This window comes from Anolis sagrei, chromosome 4, assembly GCF_037176765.1.
Source record: "Anolis sagrei isolate rAnoSag1 chromosome 4, rAnoSag1.mat, whole genome shotgun sequence".
Classification (NCBI taxonomy): Eukaryota; Metazoa; Chordata; class Lepidosauria; order Squamata; family Dactyloidae; genus Anolis; species Anolis sagrei.
This window is the reverse complement of record NC_090024.1, coordinates 165889288-165905755: the sequence shown is the minus strand read 5'-3', so window position 1 is coordinate 165905755 and position 16468 is coordinate 165889288. Positions and strand designations below refer to the sequence as shown.

Below are 16468 nucleotides of genomic sequence, written 5' to 3'. Positions count from 1 at the left end.
CCAAGCACAGAATCCTTTCTGACAGCTGCTTCCACTGATCCCCTGAGTTTGCCAGACAATTGACATAGTTTTAGTAGATCTATTAAAAACAACATTCTACCACCTTATATTTTTCCTTTCAAGACTTTTCAAGTGAATCCCAAGATTTTTTTTTTATAAACCACGTTACAAATATGTCCCTGGGCACTACTTCTTTAATGGTAAAATTTGGTGCCACAAAAACAAGAAGAGCAGTTCCATATATTTTAGCGAAAGTTTTATTTAAAACTAAGAACATATCAATGTGAATGAAACAGGACCATAGCCAGAATTTGGGGGGGGGGGGGGGGATTGAACCTTTTTTTAAGCGAATCATGAAAAGTAGTTCCATAACACAAAATGATTTCAATAGTATGGTCATTCTATATTTTTCATATAGACTAAAATCAATTTTCTATTTTAGTTACAAAGCTTCAAGTCTTTAAATAACTGAAAATGACTGTTAATTGGTAATTTATAGTTACAAAAGAATACCACGACATCTGTTGGGAACACTTGAAAACTGTGTCAATACACTTTGACAGAAATCAGGCTCCATTGATAAACTTTGGTGGACACTCAAGAGTGCAAGTCCAGTCGGTCTTTCTTTGCCCCATTGTGCTTCTTATGTATGTTATCGATTGAAAACAACCTATATATAGCAATGGGAATCCTATGATCTGGAAAAGGGGGCAGAGCAAGGAAGGAAGGCCTAATTCCCCATTAGTAACCTGCCTCCTACCTCATGCTGAAGCAAAGAGCATGGGGGGGGGGGGAGCAGAATTAAATAGTCCGCAGCTCCGCCCGTCAACTGACCCCTCCAAGTTTGGTCTCCTTCATGAGGGCCTTCAAATCCCCCCTTGCTTTAGACTTTGCCTGCCAGTTATGGGTTGGCCAACTTGGTTGCTTCCACTGTATTGGCTATTGCTACAAGTAATGACAGTTTGAATCAATTGTCAAAAATTGATTGCGATAGTCCTTCTAGTTCTGGAAGGACTTGTTTAATTTTTGCTTCTCCTCGACTTAGCATCGGGATTTGGTTAACAGGTTAGCATTCATGAGTAAACCAGTACACAGACTGGACAATTCCACCCCAGACAGGCAGGAGATGGTATAATAATGCACATCTCCTTCTCAAGAAGCCATTTCTAAAACTGCTCCCCATTTCTGGCTTTGGCTTTTGGGAGTTGCAGCAACATTTGAAAAGGTCCATGATGTCCCACCACTATAGTAAGAGGACCGCTAAAGTCTTGTTCACTTCCACGTGATGTGCTTGTGAGATTCCATTCATAACCAGTCAATGTTACAATAGTGCATCTGTTTTATATATTTTCAGTTGCATCAGACAAACAAACAATCCATGGTTCAAAGCTGGCAACAAAATTAGCGGATGTCATCCTGGGAGATGCATGTCTGTGTTGATTCAGGAACTCTGACAAGGCAAATCCGACAGAGTAGATGCAGACAACACAATGTGCATAATTTAACCACATCAGCTCTACCTCCCAATGCTATGCCCACCTATTCAATGTATTCTATGTCTTTCTGCTTATGTTACCTTGACCCTGTTAATGATGAAAATTTAACATTGCAATTCTGTGCATTATCTACTCGGAAATAGGCCCTACTGAGTTTAATTAGGCTTACTCCTAGGCAGTTGGGTAAAAGATTGTAATCTTAGAAAATTGCTTCACCTTTAAGGCACCACATTGTGATAAGCCTTTTATTGACAACCACCTGGTTCCTTATTATATGCATCTTGTCTATTTTAGTTCATAATCCTCCTAATACATTCACTTCGTTAATGCATAGTAGTTGATTATAATAGGATACAGAAGAAATCTTTTTGGAAATGAATTATGACCTAGAAACTTGTTTTGGTTTTCTGAAACAAATATTAGATTTATAAGACAACTAGCTGTGCCCTGCCACGCGTTGCTGTGGCCTATAGTAAAACTTATCAAAGTTGAGGTAGATATTTGGACTATTATGAAAGAGAGGTCCCTACCTATTCCTTCCCCCTTTTCCTCCCCCTTTCTCTCCTTTCTTCCTTCTCTACCTCTTTCTTTCTTTCCTTCTTTCACTACTTGGTTTCACCCTTCTCTCTTTCCTTCATTCCCTCCCCCTTTCTTCCTTTGCCTTTCTTCCCTCCCTGTTTGCTTCCTTCTTTCACTTTTTATTTCCTTTTATTTCACCACCATCATAACAATAACAATAATGCAATGCATTGCCTCTGGGACCTGACACCTCTCCCATTCCCCCTAAAAGGGTCTCATAGGAACCATAGCATCATCATCATAATAATAGAAATAACAACCTTTACCCGCCACGTGTTGCTGTGGCCAACCTTCCCTCTTTCTCTCCTTCTTTCCCTCCCTCCCTCCCTCCCTCCCTCCCTCCTTCCTTCCTTCCTTTCCATCTTTCCTTCTCCTCTTCTTTCTCTATCTCTTTCCTTCCTTCCCCCTTTTTCTTTCTCTTCTGCTGTCTCTCTTTTCTTTCCTTCCATCTTTCCTTTTCTTTCCTTTTCTTCTTCCTCTAACTTTCCTTCCTTCCCCCTTTTTCTTTACCTCCCTTTCTCTTTCTTCCTTCTTTCCTTCCTTCCTGTCTTTCCTAGATTTTGACAGGGCGGGAAGGGGCGGGGTGGGGTTTGGAGGTGGCGTGAAGTAAAAGGAGGTAAGATTGGGGCAGGGAAGTGATGGAGCGTGGGGTTGCGTGTGTGTGTGCGGCGGCGGGGGGAGTGGGGTTGCGTGTGTGTGCAGCGGCGGGGGGAGTGATGGAGCGTGGGGTTGCGTGTGTGTGTGTGGCGGCGGGGGAGTGGGGTTGCGTGTGTGTATGCGGCGGCGGGGGGAGTGATGGAGCGTGGGGTTGCGTGTGTGTGGGGCGGCGGGGGGAGTGGGGTTGCGTGTGTGTGCGGCAGTGGGGGGAGTGATGGAGCGTGGGGTTGCGTGTGTGTGTGGCGGCGGGGGGAGTGGGGTTGCGTGTGTGTATGCGGCGGCGGGGGGAGTGATGGAGCGTGGGGTTGCGTGGGTGTGTGCGGCAGGGTGTGTGTGTGTGCGGGAAGCGGCGCGGCGGGGCTTGGAGTGGGCATGGTTTCCGCAGAGGGAACGTTGGCCGGAAGGCCATGTGCGCGCGCCAGGGAACTTGCGGCTGAGCGCCAATGCACATGCTCAGTTGTTTTGCCGTTTTGTGAGTGTGTTGTTGTGTTGTTTTTCATTTTGAGTAGATATGTTTGTACCTTGTGGGTTGTGTTATGGGCACGGGGATTTTGGTTAAGTTTCGTTGGGTGTTTTTTTGAGTTTTGTTGTTTTGCCGTTTTGTGAGTGTGTTGTTGTGTTGTTTTTCATTTTGAGTAGATATGTTTGTACCTTGTGGGTTGTGTTATGGGCATGGGAATTTTGGTTAAGTTTCGTTGGGGGGTTTTTGAGTTTTGTTTCCTCGTTGGATGCCCCTAACAAATTTATATATATAGATTGCAACATCTTGATTTTTAAAGATGTTATTCCTGTAGTTAGTGATTTTCTGACAGTGTTCATACTGAATTTCCCCTGGCATATACTGATACTTTGAAAATAAATATTGTATAAACTAGCGAATAACTTAAGAAGGCTAGATACAAATATCTGATGAGATTGTTTCTTCTACAAAACTATTAAAGGTGTCCTGTCCTATTTTACATGTAGTAACCTAGGTACAACTAGGGTGCTCAGTGCTATGGAGTCATGGGAGCTGTAGTTTGATGAAGCACCAGCACAATTTGGCAGAGAAGAGTTTGTAAAACTACAATTCCCAGGGGACTATTGCAGCTATAATGTTATCAAACCCTTAGTGATCTTCTGATCACATGAACACCCACGGACTCTTAAATCCACAGGGGAGGCCCTCCTCTCACTCCCAGCACCATCCCAAGCACGGAGAGGGCCTTCTCGGTGGTGGCCCCCTGCCTTTGGAACACCCTCCTCAGAAAGATAAGACGGGCCCTGTCACTATCATCCTCCTGCAGGGACCAGAAGACTTGGTGGTTCCAGCAGTCCTTTGATAATGATTCACCCCAGGCCCTACCATGGACATGAGTTAGGATCCTGCTCTGTATTTTACCTCTGCCCCAGTCCTCTGCCATCTCGTGGTGCTAGCCCTGGTCTAGACCTTTTATAGTTACCCAGTAGGCCTTGGAAATGAGTAGCCCCAGGCCCCACAGCCCTGGCCCAGACCTTTTATATTTGCCTGGTAGGACTTGGAAATGAGTAGCCTCAGACCTCACTCTGGTCATCAGTTAGGACCGAGCCTTGCACTTTACCCATTCCTCCGGCCCTATGTTACCCCATTGCTCCAGCACTGGCCCAGCCCTTTCATAACTGTCTAGCCCCACTTCAAAATTCTGGCCATTGGTAGTTTAATTTTGCACAATCGAATAGTTTTGAAACAGGTTTTAAAATGTATACGATTGTGCTAATAGTTTTATGTCTATGTTTTAAATGGCGACGCTGTACGTGCTGGTTATTTTATTTCATATCAAAAGCATTGCATAAATTAGTATAAAATTGATAAAAATACAAGGAGCGCAGGCTGCTAAATATCTTTTGACCAAAAACAAGCAACAGCAGTGCTGGTAATTGAATGCTTTGCCTATGTGGAAACTGCCCTGAGTCCCCTAGGGGAGATAGTGCAGTATACAAATAAAGTTTATTTATTTATTTATTTATTTATTTATTTATTTATTACCCTGTATCTATGTAGTTGGAGCCACAGTTAAATGTACTTAAGCTCACTGATGCTCTGATCTTAAGCATGCCTAAGTATGCATCAGCTTGGGTTGCAAGGTTCCACTTGTAATCACATTTACCTGAGAACAAACCTAACTGAATTCTGTGTAACTTGCTTCTAAGGAAAGTTATTCTGACCCCTAGCTGAAATGTAGTTAACCATCAACAAATATGCAGTCCTAAGAATGGTTACTCCAAAGTAAGCCTTACTAAATTCAGTGGAACTTACTTCCAGAAAAAATGTACATAGGATTGCAACTTAAACCAGTTATACTGCAATTAGTTAAGTACAATGTATTTGCCTTCCTTCGACATAAAAAGATCTACAAAAATGGTAATTATATTTTATTTCTATGCAAGTCAGATTAGGCTAATTTTTAAGGTAACCTGATAATAATCACCATACAAAATGGAGCTTGATTTAATGCTTTAAGGTGAAGAATTGGCAGCTTGCTTATATTAACGCTGCACTACAAATCACACTCCCCATCTAGTCTTTTAACTCTTTTTTATGTATATCTGTAAGTTTGATTTGATGTGATTTTTATGTTGTTTCTTTCTATTTTTGTGTATATTTTGCCTTAAACAAGTTTAGCCCAAATTAGGGAAATTATTTAATGAGAAAAATGTTACAATTCCTTTAAAAAAAAAACCCAAACTCCCCACAAACGCATTCCAAATCTTATATCTTTGTGTTAAAGATAGTGTAATGTATTCTGTTCTAATTTTAACATAAAGAGGAATGAAGATACAACCAGATCTTTGTTTATGTTCTGTTTTGCTTTTGTTTTAAAACCTTCGATCTAGTATTTAATTTTTCAAACTTTTGATTTTAATTGATATTTTAATCATTCATGTTTTAACTGTTTGGTTTTAATTGTAATTGTTTATTTGATATATACGTGTATGGCATCAAATTGCTGCCTGTTGTAAGGCTGCTTTGAATTCCCTCCGGGGTGAGAAAGGCAGGATATCAATATGGTAAATAATAATAAATAAACTGTAATTATTGTATGAGGTGATAAAGCCCTCAGAAGGTGATCTTCTGTCAAGAATACATTGTTTGAATGACATCACCGTGGCATGACAGCAAGTATTTACAATACTAGAAGTAAACTGATGAAAAGCAGGGTTTGGTATAGAATAAAAGTGTAAAAGATGGAGCTTTTAGAAACATTATCCAAGATTGGAATATTTTGCCAATAGAACCAGTTTCTCCAATGGATTAGGAGGAGGTGATTCCTCAACAGCCTCCAGCACACCCAAAATCTTCTTCAGAGGTGTTACAAAATTTTTGGACCAGACTTTCTGAGCAATGCCAAGGGCTGCTGGGAAATGGAGATAGTTGCACTGTGCTTACTTACTTACTTAGTATGATGGCCTTCCAAGCGTAGTATCTTGGCGGTGGATATGTAGGTGACTGTGGAGCCCTATTCTTGATCCTCATGTTCTCTCACAGTGAGGACATCAGTTCTAAGTGGAAGAAAGTCCCGGTCAGGTTTGGCTTGACATGCCTTCCTCTTGGCACATTTCTCCCTTTTGCCCTCCATTCATGCCTCTTTAAATTTTGCAGCATTGCTGGTCACAGCTGACCTCCAGTAAGAGTGCGCAAGGGCCAGGGCTTCCCAGTTCTCGGTATCTATGCCACAGTTTTTAAGGTAAGTTTTAAGCCCATCTTTAAATCTCTTTTCTTGTCCACCAACATTCTGTTTCCTGTTCTTGAGTTGGGAGTAGAGTAAGTGTCTTGGGAGATGGTGATTGGGCATTCGGACAATGTGGCCAGTCCAGCAGAGTTGATGGCTTAGGAGCATCACTTCAATGCTGGTGGTCTTTGCTTCTTGCAGCATGCTGACATTTGTCCACCTGTCTTCCCAAGAGATTTGTATAATTTTTCAGAGGCAAAGCTGGTGTAATCGTTCTAGGAATTGAGTGTAATGTCTGTAGATAGTCCACGTTTCACAGGCATATAGCAGGGTTGGGAGGACAATAGCTTTATAAGGAAGCACCTTGGTATCCCTACAGATGCCCCAGTCCTCAAACACTCATTGCTTCATTTGGAAAAATGCTGCACTCACAGAGCTCAGGCAGTGTTGTATTGTATTGCACTGCACAATTAGGACTATGTTTGTGTAATGTTGGATCATAGGTTAGAAAGTTGTTGCTGTTGTTATTTGTCAAGTTATTGTTATTTCCAATTTATGAACTCTATCGTGAACCTATCATGGGGTTTCCTTTGACTGAGAGTATGTGAACAAGGTTACTCAGTGGACTTCCATGGGCAAGCAGGGAATCAAGCCCTGGTCCCCAGAAGTGTCGCGTAACGCTCAAACCACTACTCCATACTCACTCCAATTTTTAAAATAATTCCTATTATTAGTATGGTGTTGGAAGAGTAACTTCTGTTGTTACTCATATCAGTATTGAAAAATATAAGTTTATTCTTACTCATCCATTATTTTTGTTATGTTTTCAAGAGGTGAAAAATCAGGATTGATAAAAAATAATACACAAAGCTTAAATGCTACTCAAAATGCTTTAAAATATTCTTCAGTAACAAGAAACTTACAGGATGCACTGATGAAGTGAAATTTTCTTGTTTTGTTACTAACCTATTCAATTATATTGGAAGTAAGGATCATGTGGCCCTACAATAGCTGCTGAATTGCAAGTCCCTACTTTCATCATAATTGATTGTGGTTGCTGCTGCTTCATTCATGTATTTTCTACACCTGTCTTATACCTTTGTTCTCTCCTCCCACAGAGATAACTAGTTGTAAGTAATTGGTACTTGGAATATGTTATATCCAAGTTCTGCATTGGATCCTGGAGTTCCCAAAATCAAGTAACAATTTTGTGTCTATCTATTAAGTCACTATTTAATTATAACCTCAATAGTATTTAAATATCAAGAGACTTTTATGGTGTCTGCCCTCATGCACCACTTAGTTTGCATTAGTGTTACTGAAGCCAGTGGGATTTCTCGACATCAGAACTGGCCTTTCAAATGTTACTACTTTATCACAATAGAGAATCAATCCACTTTAAATCTGGTTTCTGCCTCCTGCAGAATTCTGGGGTTTGTAGTTTAAGGAGGAGCCTTTAAAAGCCTCACTAAACTACAAGCCCCAAAATTCAGCAGGAGGCAGAAACCAGATTTGAAATGGATTCATTCTCTAGTGTGATGAGGCACTTAGACTGCAATGCTTAGTATCTTACTGTAATAAAAAGATGACTGTACAATCATAGAATCACAGAGTTGGAAGAGACCTCATGGACCATCTAGTCCAACCCCCTGCCAAGAAGCAGGAAAATTGCATTACTGTTGGGGATTAAACAGTTGTTAGGAAGGCTGCAAAGTTATGCTTCATTGAGGAGATTTGTTTGTGCTAGATAGTTGTCTTTTAAAAAAGATTTCTGAAGGATTTCTGAAAGAAGCAAAACCATCTTCATACCTGAAGCCAACTAGATAAGCAAAGGGAGTTTTCAAATGAGATTGAGAAAGATGAGTTTATGTGCCGTACAACCTAATTGTATTTTGTGCTACTTGACTACAAACTTGGAATGGAAGTCAAGTTTGGTTATCTGTGGTTTAAACATGGTTGCTGCTATATTTGTTCAACTAATGCAGGTGTATATGTAAATAAATCAAAATCTTACAAAATGCTATTCCATCAGCCACCAGTGATCTCCTTCCACAAGAAACTGTGTAAGCTGTGCCCCAGAACAACTTAATGCTTAGAAAAACAGAGAGTATAACCAGCATGGGCAAACTTGGGCCCTCGAGGTGTTCTGGAGTTTAACTCCCACAATTCCTAACAGCTACAGCCCCCCCCCCCCCCAGTCACGTAAGTGCAAAAGGAAAAGAAAAGGGCTTGAAGTATAACATCATCATGCAAAAAAATAATAATAATTATAGCATATATGGTCCCCAAAATAGTTGCTTCTCATTAGGATCCCTAGTAATGAAGACTAGCCCTACCGGTTGGGACAGTGAGAATGGCCCTTTGGCCTACTGATTTTGTACATCTAGAAAGGGCAGCAAATGATTAATTAGAGAAGTCCTTGAGGGATTGCTGGCTTTGGATGCCTGTTATAAGACAAATGAGAAAGATGGGGGCCAACATTTACAATTTAATTTGAGCACTAATAATGGTTGCATATCTTGGATTACTTCAGTGAGATATGTACATAGGCAGATAGGATAGTGGATTTTAACTCCCTGGATTCAAACCGCCAACCTTCCAATCAGCAAGATAGGAGTCTAATGAATGTACCCTAAAGACCCTAGCTTTCACTGCATTATGGGAAAATAATCTAATCACTATCTGAGGGTCCTTCCACACACCCAGAATACCAAGGCAGAAAATCCCACAATATCTGCTTTGAACTGGGTTATCTGAGTCCACACTGTCATATATTCCAGTTCAGAGCAGAAAACGTGTGGTTTTATTCAGCTGTTTGGAAGGGGCCTGTGTTAATATTTCTGAGTCAATAGAAGTGGAACCGTTTTAGGCAGGGAAAACCTTATGAATGAATTTGGGAGGAACTGGAGCTTGAAAAAGGCCTGGGGCAAGAGATGTGATGAAAACAGGCTCTATTACAATTCAAGGTGGAGGTTATTACCTATAAAGCCCTATATCAGTGTTTCTCAACCTGTGGGTCCCCAGATGTTTTGGCCTTCAACCCTCAGAAATCCTAACAGCTGGTAAACTGAGAGTTGTAGGCCAAAACACCTGGGAACACCAGTGGTCCGTGGGACACCAGTGAGCCTCCTAGCAATATTAGATCAGCCCCCTCCCTCCTGTCCTTCAGAAGGATGGTGAAGACCTGGCTGTGGGACCAAGCCTTTGGGGCAATGCAATGAGGCAATAGAATGGTGTCATGAGATGGTTTTTAAGCAACTGATTTTAAAGTGTATATAAGTGATTTAATGTTTGTGTATATTTATAATTTTATGTCCCAGCATTGAATGTTTGTCGTATATATGTTGTACTCTGCCCTGAGTCCTCTGCGGCATGAGAAGGGTGGAATATAAATGCTTCAAAGAAATAAATAAACAAATAATTATTTCCGCTCCTTTTGCGCCATCTGCCACTTCTTCCCTGTCGCTGACTAGCCCTGCCCCCTTGGATAGAACCCATCAGCGCTAGATAAATAAATATGGTTTTCTGTGAGTGAGCAGATGGTGACTACTGGATGGCATATGCTCTGTATCAGAAAGTAGAGCTGATGTGGTCTATCCAATGCAATTTTTTGAATCAGAGCCCCAAATAATCAACCCAATCTAAAGTTGACCAAAAACCAATTTGAAACTCTTTTAGTACTAATGTTGGAGAGTGTTCCCTGGTCAAAGTGGTCCTTGTTAAAAAGTGGACCCTGGTCAAAGTGGTCCCTGGTCAAAGAGGTCCCTGATCAAAGGGGTCCCCCCTGGTCAAGTAGTCCCTGGTCAAAAGAGTCCCTGGTCAAAAGGGTCCCTGGTCAAAGGGGTCCCTGGTCAAAGAGGGCCCTGATCAAAGGGGTCCCTGGTCAAGTGGGATCTGATCAAAGAGGTCCCTGGTCAAAGAGATCCCTGGTCATAGTGGTCCCTGGACAAAGAGGGCCCTGGACAAAGTGGTCCCAGGTCAAAGAGGTCTCTGGTCAAAAAAAAGGTTGGTAACCATTGTCCTAGAGAGTGGCTGCCTACATGGCTTCTTTGGGAGGTGCGAGAGATGCCGGGGGAGGCGGCTGTGCGGGCCGTGGGCACACCTCCGCCTGGAGCGGGCTGGGCAGTGTGGTGCTCCATTGGCTTCTTTGTCAGTGTGCGCGTTCCTCTTGCTCATCCCCCTGGGGCAGGGAAAAGAGGGCCTTGGCTCCCCTCCAGGCCCACCTGAGCACCTCTAGGGCAGAACAGGACAGTCCTTGGGGGAAGTGCGGGCCCGGGCGCGCGCGCTTCCCCGCTTGCTTGCTTCCGGCCTCCTCCTCCTGAAGCCCAGCGCCCCCACTCGGAAGGCCTGTGTGTATCAGGGGGCGAGGCGTGCCTGGCTGGGCTGCTCCAATCGCTTCCAGGCCGGGAGGCGGGGAGGGGAAGGCAGGAGAGGGGAGGGGAGGAGGGAGGCGGGAAGGCCGCCGCCCACACCCGGCCGAGCCAGCCAGCCATCCAGGCCCTGCTGGGGCTGTAGCCCCCTCCTTGGGTGTGTGATGCACTGGTGAGCCCTCCTCCTCCTCCTCTCCTTCCTCCTCCTCCTCCTCCTCTTTCTGCCAGCGGAGCCTCTCTTTGCCTGACTCGCCCATGAGCCTCCTTGGGAGCTACCGGAAAAAGACCAACAATGATGGCTATGAATCTTTGCAGCTGGTGGACAGCAACGGTGACTTCTGCGGCGGCGGGAGCAGCACGAGCCTCAGCAAGCAAGGGGTGATCCCGGTGGTGGTGGCGGCGGCAGCGGCGGCGGCAGCCCGGAGCCCTGTGCGGCAGCAGCAGCACCAGCACCAGCAGCACCAGCACCAGCCGCTCGGCTGCAGCACCATGGACAGCTCAGGTAGCGCCTCCTCACTTCTTGGCCCGGGAAAGGGAAGGGAAGGGGAAAGAGGCGGGGAGGTGGGCCAGGGGAGAGCATGTTCCGGCCCCACCTCCCTCCCTCCCTCCAGAGCTCTCTCCCTCCTTGCCAGGCCCTAACTGGGCTCTGGAAGGACTGGGCGCCGGCCAGGCGGTCCTCTGCTTTCCAAGGCGAGGAGGAAACCCGAGAGGGCCCCGCTGATGCAAATTTAAACAGCTTTCCACACCGGCTAATGAGCAGAAACCCACCCCAGATGTCACTCTCGGCTGTGGGGAGGGGAGGGCAGAGAAAGGAGGCTCTGCTGGGGCCAATGCATTGTTCTCCGGCTAGCCGAGAGAGACGAGGGGCCCTTCCACACAGCCCTATATCCCAGAATATCAAGGCAGAAAACCCCCACAGTATCTGTTTTGAACTGGGGCCCCTTCCACACAGCCATATAACCTAGAATATAAGGCAGATAATGCACACTATCTGCTTTGAACTGGGTTATCTTGAGTCCCCACTGCCATATATTCCAGTTCAAAGCAGTTAATGTGGGGTTTTATTCATTTGTGTGGAAGGGTCCTGGGTTATCTGAGTCCACACTCAGGTAATGTGGGATTTCCTGCCTTGATATTCTGGGATATAGGGCTGTGTGGAAGGGCCATGGGTTTTGTGAGTCCACACTCAGGTAATGTGGGATTTCCTGCCTTGATATTCTGGGATATAGGGCTGTGTGGAAGGGCCCTGGGTTATCTGAGTCCACACTCAGGTAATGTGGGATTTCCTGCCTTGATATTCTGGGATATAGGGCTGTGTGGAAGGGCCCTGGGTTTGTGAGTCCACACTCAGATAATGTGGGATTTCCTGCCTTGATATTCTAGGATATAGGGCTGTGTGGAAGGGCCCTGGGTTATCTGAGTCCACACTCAGGTAATGTGGGATTTCCTGCCTTGATATTCTGGGATATAGGGCTGTGTGGAAGGGCCCTGGGTTATCTGAGTCCACACTCAGGTAATGTGGGATTTCCTGCCTTGATATTCTAGGATATAGGGCTGTGTGGAAGGGCCCTGGGTTATCTGAGTCCACACTCAGGTAATGTGGGATTTCCTGCCTTGATATTCTAGGATATAGGGCTGTGTGGAAGGGCCCTGGGTTATCTGAGTCCACACTCAGGTAATGTGGGATTTCCTGCCTTGATATTCTAGGATATAGGGCTGTGTGGAAGGGCCCTGGGTTATCTGAGTCCACACTCAGGTAATGTGGGATTTCCTGCCTTGATATTCTGGGATATAGGGCCGTGTGGAAGGGCCCTGAGAGAGACTCAAGGCAAGATTGCCCCTGCCTGTGTTCACTGGCAATGTGTCTTGCCATAATCCACCACCCAATGATTGCCACCTAGGGAAAATAATCCCCATTCCCCTAGGTCTGGTCTCTGGCCTGGCAATGGGGCCCGCCATGAGCATGCTTGGAAACTTTTGGAAAGGAGTACATCATCTCAAAAGGAAAAGTGCTTGAGGGCCCTTCCACACAGTCCTATATCCCAAAATATCAAGGCACAAAATCCAACAATATCTGCCTTGAACTGGGTTATCCTAGTCCACACTCTGATAATGTGGAATTTTCTGCCTTGATATTCTGAGATATAGGGCTGTGTGGAAGGGCCCCCAGTCTAGGGGGAACAGATCAAATGAAGAAAAATTGATTAACCTGACAATTGAATTTTGACAGCTAATTGAGGGCTGTCAAACCATGATTCACTTAATTGTAGGCACTCCCTTAATTCTTCTGTTGGCCAAAAAAGTTCTTTTGTTATCCATAAAAGCATAACAGTGAGCAGCTCTCTTGACAAACTCCCATCTACAGGGTTACGGTGAGTTTTCCGGGTTGTATGGCCATGTCCCAGAAGCATTTTCTCCTGATGTTTTGCTCACATCCACAGCAGGCACCCTCAGAGGTTGTGAGGTCTGTTGGAAACTAAGCAAATGGGCTTTATATATCTGTGGAATGCCCAGGATGGGAGAAAGAACTCTTGTCTGTTGAGTGAATGTAGCGATTGGCCACCTTGATTAGCATTTAATGGCCAAGCAGTTTTCAAGGCAACTAGTTTTCAACCAGAGAAGTCAGCCATAGCAGAGCACCTGATGAACCAACCTGGACACAGCATATTATTTGAGAACACAGAAATGCAACAACCACCATGTTAGACTACACAGAGAAGCCATTGAAATCCACAAGCATGTGGACAATTTCAACAGAAAGGAGGAAAGCATGAAAATGGACAAAATCTGGCTACCAGTGTTAAAAAAAACTCCAAAATCATAACAGTAAATAAAGAACAACACTCAAAAACAGGGGAATGTCCAGGGTGGGAAAAAGAACTTTTGTCTGTTTGAGGCAAGTGTGAATGTTGCATTTGATCACCTTGATTAGCATTGAATAGCCTTGCAGCTTTAAAGCTTGGCTGCTTCCTACCCGGGGGAATCCTTTGTTGGGAGGTGTTAGCTAGCCCTGATTGATTCTTGTTTGGAATTCCCCTGCTTTTTTAAATCCACAAGCATGTGGACAATTTCAACAGAAAGGAAGAAACCATGAAAATGAACAAAATTTGGCTACCAGTATTAAAAACTCTAAAATCAGGACAGCAAATAAAGAGAAACACCCCAAAAGCAGGGGAATGCCAGACAAGAATCAATCAGGGCAGAGCTAACACTTCACAACAAACGATTCCCCCAGGCAGGCCTTGAAGCTGCAAGGCCATTAAATGCTAATCAAGGTGGCCAATTGCTACATTCACACCTGCCTCAAACAGACAAGACTTCTTTCTTCCATCCTGGACATTCCACAGATATATAAATCCCACTTGCCTCATTTCCAACAGACCGCACCTCTGAGGATGCCTGCCATAGATGTGGGTGAAATGTCCGGAGAGAATGTTTCTGGAACATGGCCATACAGCCCAGAAAACTCACAGCAATCCACTGATTCCGGCCATGAAAGCCTTTGACAACACATTCTCCATCTACAGACCTTGGGTGAGGTTGGCCCCTTATAAGGGATTAGCAATTGTTATTTTATGTGCATTTGTAGAGTGTGGAGTGATTCACTCCCTTCATAGCAAGAAAAAGGAACAACATATTTGTAATTTTGCGGCACTACTGTGCCCCTCCCTCCTCTTCCTCATGCCAATGGAAGTTCTGATAGATATAACCAGTGGAATCAGATTACAATGCTGCATGAATGGGGCTTTTCCTCAGCTAAATCTCCCAATTGGGTGGCCAGATGGTTTATAGGATTGGTACTAAGAAGCTATTCACTTCAGGGGTCCTGCTTCAGATTGGCCTGGATTGCTGAAAGAAGTTATTGATGGATTATCTTTTATGCACTTCAGCTGGAAAGATGGGTGTGTTCCCCTGCAAGACCTGCTTTTGGAAACCCATGGACTTCTAAAGAATTTTACCCACAGCTTTGTTTCCTTTCTGATGTTGGCCTCCTTTTCCTTCCAGACGAGAGAGTATCTTTTTGATGTATAAGCACTTTCCATAAAGTGATGAGCCGCCACTCTGCTTTCTTTTTTTTTTTTTTTAAATCCCTCATATCAAGTGCAGAAGTGAATCCCAAGGCACAAATGTCAGATGGAGTGTCTCATAGTTTACAAGTGCTTGATTAGGTTTTCTTTGATGTAATGTAGATGTCTCTTTTCTAAAAAAGAGAATTGCTCATTGGAAGTGACTTATTTGGTGGCGTTTGAGTGCATGTTAGGGAATTTTAAATACATAATAAAATCGGTTAATGAGACATCTACATTTTCCATCCTCAAGTGTGCAACCAGAGCTAGAATAATAACAGGAAAAGGATTTATCAAAATTGAAGTTCAAAAATCAGATGGAATATCACAGCTGTCCACTTTTGGGATACAGACTGTACTGATCTACATGGTTCCTAACAAAATGACTGAAAGAAAGCATTGAGAGCCTGGCTTTTTCACTAGGAGTGTTTGCCTATATAGTGAAATAAGTGAAAATTAGGAATCTTCAAAGGCTTGAATCTGCATACTCTGAATTATAACACTAAGAATACAAGTGACATTGCATTAAGGATAAGAGCCTGCCTTTCACTCCTCTGCCCAACTATTTTCTTGAGGTTTTCCCTATCAGTATCAAAATTTGTTGTCAAAGGCTTTCATGGTCAGAATCACTGGGTTGCTGTGAGTTTTCCTGGCTATATGGCAGTGTTTCTGAATCTGGGGGTCAGGACCCCTGGTGGGGGGTCGCATGGGGTTTCAGGGGGGTCGCAAAAGATCATCAGAAAATACATATTTCTGATGGTCTTAGGAATCCCTTTGGCATAGTCGTTTGGGTTCCCAGTGCTCTCCAGATGTAGGTGAAAAACATCTCCCCTAAATCACTGTCAATTCATCCCAAATCTCTCCTGTATTTTCTATTGGTCATGGCGGTCTCTGAATAGGATGTCTGGCCCAGTTCTATCATTGGTAGGGTTCAGAATGCACTTTGTTGTGGGTGAACTATAAATCCCAGCAGCTACAAACCCCAAATCTCAAGGTCTAGTTTCCTCAAACTCCACCAGTGTTCACATTTGGGCATATTGAATATTCATGCCAAGTTTGGTCCAGATCTATCATTGTTTGAGTCCACAGTTCTTTCTGGATGTAGGTGAACTACAACTCCAAAATTCAAGTCAATACCCACCAAACCCTTCCAGTATTTTCTGTTGATGGTGGGAGTTCTGTGTGCCACGTCTGGTTCATTTCCATTGTTGGTGGAGTTGAGAATGCTCTTTGATTGTAGGTGAACTATAAATCCCAGCAACTAGAACTCCCAAATGACAAAATCGATCCTCCCCAACCCCACCAATATTCAAATTTGGGCATATCAGGTATTTGTGCCAAATTTGATCCAGTGAATACCTCCTGCATATCAGATAATTACAATTTTTAACAATAGCAAAATTACAGTTATGAAGTAGCAACAATAATATTTTTTATGGTTGGGGGTCACCACAACATGGGGAACTGTATTAAGAGGTTGCGGAATTAGGAAGGTTGAGAACCACTGCTGTATGGCCATGTTCGAGAAGCATTCCCTCCTGACGTTTTGCCCACATCTATGGTAGGCATCCTCTGAAGTTCTGAGGACCTCACAGCCTCTGAGAATGCCT

At 43.9% G+C, this 16468-nt stretch overlaps 1 protein-coding gene across 4 annotated transcripts in view; it reads left to right on the top strand.

Annotated features, from left to right (window-relative positions):
• DNAJC6 (DnaJ heat shock protein family (Hsp40) member C6) overlaps window positions 1–16468 on the top strand; it is an 83908-nt gene that overhangs the window by 15568 nt on the left and 51872 nt on the right. For 3 of the 4 annotated variants that reach the window (XM_060773675.2, XM_060773676.2, XM_060773674.2), the window contains exon 1: window positions 10882–11293. The exons of the other annotated variant lie outside the window; for it this stretch is intronic. In XM_060773675.2, the coding sequence (XP_060629658.2) occupies window positions 11047–11293 (247 nt within the window). In that variant the 5' untranslated portion in view covers window positions 10882–11046. Of the gene's footprint in view, window positions 1–10881; window positions 11294–16468 lie in introns of those variants that run through there. 4 annotated transcript variants of the gene reach the window in all.